The 7301-nt window shown below is 44.8% G+C and overlaps 1 protein-coding gene across 4 annotated transcripts in view; it reads right to left on the bottom strand.

Moving 5' to 3' along the window:
* The window catches only part of afap1 (actin filament associated protein 1), a 334355-nt gene extending 327845 nt beyond the window's left edge, over positions 1-6510 (bottom strand). The window contains exon 1 of one of the 4 annotated variants that reach the window (XM_055644821.1): positions 6248-6510. In XM_055644821.1, coding sequence (XP_055500796.1) covers positions 6248-6290 — 43 coding nt within the window. In that variant the 5' untranslated portion in view covers positions 6291-6510. The remainder of the gene's footprint in view (positions 1-6247) is intronic. The other 3 variants (XM_055644812.1, XM_055644848.1, XM_055644840.1) reach the window with 3 other exon arrangements.
* Between the last annotated feature and the right edge of the window lie 791 nt (positions 6511-7301).

The raw sequence follows: 7301 nt of genomic DNA, 5'->3' as shown, positions 1-7301 counted from the left end.
GTCGATGAAATATGACAGAGATATTAATGTTTTTACAAAATTCCCCATTCTCTCTGCTGCCAAACCACCTCCCTCCCTTTCTGCCTCTCCTCTCCCCCCCCTCTCCTCTCCCCCCCCCCCTCACTCTTCTCTCCCTCCCCCACCGTCCCTCCCCTAAACATAACACCCCACCACCTCCCTGCTCCCCACCTCTCCCCGCCCCCATCTCTCCCCCCCTCCATTAGCTTGAGTGCGGGAGGGGGGGGTAGTTAGTGTGTGATGCTGCATGTCGCCTCCCCCCCCCCCCCCCCCAACAAAGCACGTTGGGGGGGGGGGGAACAGACCAAACGGGTCTGCACTTGGTTTAGTAAGTATGTGTGGGGGGTGGGGGGGGGGGGGGGAGCAGGGGTGGAGAGGAGGGAGAGGGGGGTGGGGGTGGGGGGGGAGAGAATATTGGAGATAATAGAGAAGTAGTCAGAAGAAGTTTGAGAACAAGGTTAACGTTAAGAAGAGCCCCCATCAGAAACATCTCCAGAGCTGCTGCCTGACCCACCGAATTACCAGCACTTTTATGTTCTACATAATTTTCCAGCATCTGCACTTCCTGGCACTCTTGAGAATTAGAAACTTGGCTCCAAGCAAGCACTGTTTCAAATCAGAGCTGTGTAGGAAGGAACTGAGAGCTGTCCAGTGCATCGTGAAGTAGAAAAAAAGAACAGCAAAAGCTAGTTTATACCAAAGATAGATACAAAATACTGGAGTAACTTATCTGAAGTGGGGTCCCCAACATGAAAAGTCACACATCCTTTTTTCGTCAGAGATGCTACCTGACCCGCTGAGTTACTCCAACGCTTTGTGTCTGTCTTTAGTGCATTATTGTTGTGTTTATAATACAATGGTATTGGTGCAACTCCATAGCCAACAAGATTATGGAAGACCCCTTCCACCCCAGCAACGGACTGTTCCAGCTGCTACAGTCAGGCAAAACGCCTCCGTTGCCACGCTGTGAAAACCATATAACAATTACAGCACAGAAACAGGCCTTCTCGGCCCTTCTAGTCCATGCCGAACACTTACTCTCACTTAGTCCCATCTATGTGCTCTCAGACCATAACCCTCCATTTCTTTCCCGTCCATATACCTATCCAATTTATTTTTAAATGATAAAATCGAACCCGCCTCCACCACTTCCACTGGAAGCTCATTCCACACAGCTACCACTCTCTGAGTTCCCCCTCACGTCACCCCTAAACTTGTGTCCCTTAATTCTCAAATCATGTCCTCTTGTTTGAATCTTCCCTACTCTCAATGGGAAAAGCTTATCCATGTCAACTCTGTCTATCCCTCTCATAATTTTAAAGACCTCTATCAAGTCCCCCCTTAACCTTCTGCGCTCCAAAGAATAAAGACCCATCTTGTTCAACCTTTCTCTGTAACTTAGGTGCTGAAACCCAGGCAACATTCTAGTAAATCTCCTCTGTACTCTCTCTATTTTGTTGACATCTTTCCTATAATTTGGCGACCAAAATTGTACACCATACTCCAGATTTGGGCTCACCAATGACTTGTACAATTTTAATATTACATCCCAACTTCTATACTCAATGCTCTGATTTATAAAGGCCAGCAAACCAAAAGCTTTCTTTACCACCCTAACTACATGAGATTCCACCTTCAGGGAACTATGCACAGTTATTCCTAGATCCCTCTGTTCAACTGCATTCCTCAATTCGCTACCATTTACCATGTATGTCCTATTTTGATTTGTCCTGCATAGATGTAGCACCTCACACTTATCAGCATTAAACTCCATCTGCCATCTTTCAGCCCACTCTTCCAAATGGCCCAAATCTCTCTGTAGACTTTGAAAATCTACTTAATTATCCACAACACCACCTATCTTAGTATCATCAGCATACTTACTAATCCAATTTACCACGCCATCACCCAGATCATTGATGTATATGACAAACAACAGTGGACCCAACACAGATCCCTGAGGCACCCCACTAGTCACCGGTCTCCAACCTGACAAACAGTTATCCACCATTACTCTCTGATATCTCCCATTCAGCCACTGTTGAATTCATCTTGCTACTCCACTATTAATACCCAACAATTGAACCTTCTAAACCAACCTTCCATGTGCAACCTTGTCAAAGGCCTTACTGAAGTTCATATAGACAACATCCGCTGCTTTACCCTCATCAATTTCCCTAGTAACTTCTTCAAAAAATTCAAGAAGAGTAGTCAAACATGACCTTCCAGGCACAAATCCATGTTGACTGTTCCTAATCAGACCCTGTTTATCCAGATGATTATATATATTATCTCTAAGTATCATTTCCATTAATTTGCCCACCACTGATGTCATACTAACAGGTCTATAATTGCTAGGTTTACTCTTAGAAACGGAGAGGATGAGAAGGATTTTCTTCCCCGAGGCCATTAGGACTGTAAACTCCTATCTCACTAGGGACTAACTTTACTGTACCATTTTAATGTTGTGTGGTGTCTTTGTAAAATTGCTGTTTCTTTCTTTTTTTCCTCCACAAATATGTAATATGTGAATCTGTGTTTCTGTTCCATTCTGTTTTGTAGTTTTTTTTTTGCATAATCCGCAAGCATTGCCACTTTTCATTTCACTGCACATCTCGTATGTGTATGTGACGAATAAACTTGACTTGACTTGTGTATGTTTATTTTTGTCACATGCCAGTGTGGGCAAGTTGGGCCTAAGTGCCTGTTTCCACACAGTATGACTTTATGTACAGAGATACAGTGAAATAATTCCTATCCAAAACATACTATACATGCGGTGATATTATGCATTATCTTTCTACACTACAATTACAATAGCATTCAAGTTCTTAAGGCCAATATAGCATCTGGTCGTTCCAAGCCTGGAATTGCTTCCTGCTGACTGCATTTGACTGTCAAGCAAATCAAAGTATTCTTAAAATCAGCAGAATTTGCTGGTAGTGTAAAATCCATCATTGACTAGCTGGAGATATGGCATGCAGGAATCAAGTCCTTTCTGCAAGGAAGAAAAATGAATTTGAACCTACGCTTCCTAAAGACAGTCACCACAGGCACAGTTTTTTTTCTCCTGATAAAAGCTGTCCAGTGTCTGACCTCCCCAGAGGAGCATGGGTGAAGCTCAACAGACTTGGTACTGGAGTTGGGCGCTTCAATGCCAGCATGCGGAGATGGGGGCTCTACCAGAGCCCAGCCTGTGAATGCGGAGCAGAACAACAGACAGCCAACCATGTCATCTCTGAGTGCCCGCTCTACCACCCACCAAATGGAGCTCAGGGCCTGGCAGACATTGACGCAGAGACAACAACCTGGCTGCTCAACACCCGGCTTGAGATCTAACTATTCCTTTGGTTTATGTTTCATTCGCAAGAAGAAGAAGACCACAGGGATTTGTTTTCCTTTTGTTTCTGCCTCTGTTGTGAACCAAACTGTTGAGATAAATTACCAATATGAAAACTATCGTTGCAACATTAACTAGAAGAACAATTAAAGAGCCCATTGTCATCCAGCAATTAAATAGACACACAAAGCTGGAGTAACTCAGCGGGTCAGACAGCGTCTCTGGAGAAAAGGATTAGGTGACGTTTCCAGTTGGGACCCTCCTTCAGACATCTAGCTATTCCTGTTCTAACAACTATAGAGATGAGGAAGGAAGGAATTGGTTAAAACCATCCACTGCTGGTTACCAGTGTGCTTGGTGAGCTTCCCACTGCAGGTAGGGGCACTGCAGAGAGCCCACCAAAACAATTGGAATTTGCCTGGGGATTTCCATCACCAGCAGCCTTTCTGTCGCAAGGGGAGGTTTAGGTGAGCTGCCCGTCAGCCTTTGAACTCAGCAGGATTAGAATTATGAGCGTAACCATTTGAAGCTCTGCACAGCATTAATGATAGCATTGGTGCTGGAGTTGAAACTCCCTGCTTCCATATCTGCTGTGGATCTGCTGCCCTAGTAAATTGTTAATTCACTCCTAATTATTTTGCTCCTTACACTTTCCTCCGAACATACCCTCAGTTTCTCATAAGGCAAGTCCCCAACACCAGTAAAATGTATCAGTGACTCAAGGGAACGATGGCACTAATCCAAACCAGAGCTCTCTTCTCCCCCCTGCTGTAAGGGAAATCCGTTGACGTGGTATTTACGACAAACATAATGTTTCATTTTGAACTCATTTTTACCAGTCGCCATCCTAGTGTTCTTTGTTTTGCTGGTGATAATGCATTCAACGCTCAATTATTGTTGCACTTGTATAGGAGAGCAGTTCTGGGGCTGACCTCCAGCTGGTTTGTGATGTTTGCATCAGGCCACATTAGCTCATTTTGCACTTTCTCCATTACATCAACTTGGAACAACCCAATTTATGCTTCCCTTCTGGTGATCAGCATGGGGGCAGAATACATGTTGGCAGACATCAAGTGCCCAAGGCATCTCCTCATCTCTCTTTTTTCACTTCTTGGACAATGGGTTTGCGTGTTTAGTTTAATGCATGTCCCAGTTTAAGATTCTCCAATTATTGAATTAAAATTTTCACAGGCATTTGTTTGAAAAAGGTTCTAACTTGCAGTGCCTAAATCATTTTACAACATAACCATTGTAAATGTTTGCATCTGTATCAGTCCCATTTATATTAATGCTCAAATTAAGCAGTATTCTGAAATTATTATGCAGTGCTCGTTCAGAAACCAAGCTGAATGGCGAAATGTGTATGAAGGAACTGCAGATGCTGGTTTAAACCAAAGATAGACACAAAATGCTGGAGTAACTCCATAATGGTATTTATCATTCACCCAATTGTGAAATGGAACAGTATTGAATATCACAAAGTTAGTCCGAGGAGCACACTTGTCTTAGATTGTAATATTTAAATACACAAAGAGATTCACTGCTGAAAATAATGAAGCACTATCTCGTAGAGGAAGAAACACATATCTCAATCGACAAAGAATGCAAAAAAGGCTGCTTATCTTTCCTGTGTCCTTATCTATCAAAGATATGAGATCAATCACGCTTTGCAAGGGGGAAACTGTCCACATCACACAACCATCACCTCTCTTGCAAGCCATCCACATAGCCGGTTGCTCGCAAGAGATATTATTTGCTCCCATTCTAGCGAGTCTTTCATCTAACCAAGGATAACACTGAACAATCATTTCCGGCAATGAAGTAATTCAAAATGTAGCAAAAGTCCATTGAGATAAGCACCCCCGCCCGCCCCCTCCCCCTTTTAAAAGCGATTGCATTTATTGGCCCGCTCTCACTCACTGGCAAGACATTAACTGCGTGAATCCGGACATGTGTGATTGATTACGGCAGATCTAAATGACAATCGATACTTTCTTTGACCAGCAGAAATGGAGTGACAGAAATCTGTGCAGACGTCTTTACACCTCCCCTCTGGCCAGGTGATTTCCCCTGTCCCCTGGGTGATTCCAGACGTGTGGGTGCGTGTGTCCGGCATACACAATAAGCACCCTCTAGATCGTATCTGAACATCATTACCCCTCCAAACAATAAATCATGTACAATCCGCCCTTTGACGCTTTGTTTGGCTGCTCGCTGTTCTCCTCGCATCCAGAGATCATCAGTGCACAATTAATGCATTCATTCTCCAATAACTGACATAAATGAACAATAGGTATCTGACATGCCGGAATGGAAAATAACCAATTCATACTGTAAGGGGCCACATCGTTAACAATTATGCTGCAGAATTATTTGATTTTTGTTTTCCTTAATGCTTCTGATTTGCAGCGTGCACCAGGCGATATGTGGAGCTTTTCCTTTTTTTTTTCCAGGGATCGTTCGTTTGATAGTCACTGCCGTTGGAAACGACCAACACAACGAAAAATCAGGCGCCAATTGAAAGTATCACAAATGTCAAAAAGCAGTTATTCATCTTTTCAAAAATCATCCCCAGAATCTAGGGGGAGGGAAATGCCGTTTTCACTCGATTACAAACGTGCATGCAAGATTTCCCGAGTTAAGGAAGCGCCTTTACTGCTCTCTCCCCTCTCCCCTGAAATCGCAAGTAAAATGTGGCCGGCTCTTTCGCGACTTGTCTTTACATGCACTCCATACCATCCCGGCTGCTTGTTCTGGAGTGTCAGGGAAGAACACGTTTGAATATGTCAGCTACAAACAAAAAGGCATTGAATCCGAGCGGCTGGTTCTCTGGCAGATATGCCAGCGCCTCCAAACAGTGTGGAGCGGGCGGCTCACACCCAAGCCTACCTTTGAAGCATGTTTCCATTTCCAGTTTTGTTCGCTGCTCCATGGCTGGGAGAGTTGCGCGGCTACGCGTTGCAGTGGGGTCGGTGTCCGCTGTGTTCTCTGCTCCTTGTCTCGCCTTTCCAACCAACCCTCCCTCCCTCGCCAGCTGTCAAGATTCAGCAATGACTGACAAACCACGCTGCCCAATTGTGAATGTCCAGTGTGATTCAGCGCCGCCAATGTGATCCAGCGCCGAGACGTGGACGCAGATGTGGAAATGCCCCCAGGGCGGGGATCTACACACGCCTTAACAAATCAAGGGCCGCTCTCCACCCAACCAATCCCAGCTGAAACCAAGTGTGCGAGCTTTCGTGTAAACTGATTGATGCTGCCAAGATCTAATCCTAACTGGGGAAAGAAAACTACTTGTCCAATCACGAAATGAACGATGAAGGATGTTGCAACGCTCAGTTGCATGTCACAAGCAAATTTCGCTCGGGCAGCTTACAGCCCAGCGGTAACAATACTGCTGCCTGCCCCGCTGAGTTGCTCCAGCATCATGTGTCTATCATCGATATGAAGGTTGATTTATCTAATTTCGAGTAATCCTTGCTTTCCCCTCTCTTTCCGTCCCGCTCCCTCCCCACCCTACTCCTCCAGTTAGTTTCACTGTCCTGATTAATTTTACTGTTTGTACGCCTCGTTGTCACCTTCCCCTCAGCCAACAATCAACTATTCTAAAGATAGACACAAAGTGCTGGAGTAACTCAGCCGAGCCAGGCAGCATCTCTGGAGAGAAGAGATGGGTGACGATTCGGGTTGAGACCCTTCTTGAGCCCCGACCCGAAACGTCACCCATTCCTTCTCTCCAGAGATGCTGCCTGTCCCGCTGAGTTACTCCAGCAGTTTGTGTCTCTTCGCGTAAACCAGCATCTGCAGTTCCTTCTTACACAATGAACGTTTCTACCTTTCTTAGATCAACGTTTGCTTTCACATCCCCAGTTTCCCTTTCACCTTTACTCTCAGTCTGACGAATCCTTAAACAAACTTACTAATCATATTTTTACATTCACAT

Source organism: Leucoraja erinacea, chromosome 1, assembly GCF_028641065.1.
Source record: "Leucoraja erinacea ecotype New England chromosome 1, Leri_hhj_1, whole genome shotgun sequence".
In the NCBI taxonomy this organism is placed as follows: domain Eukaryota; kingdom Metazoa; phylum Chordata; class Chondrichthyes; order Rajiformes; family Rajidae; genus Leucoraja; species Leucoraja erinaceus.
This window is presented reverse-complemented; position numbering and strand designations above follow the sequence as displayed.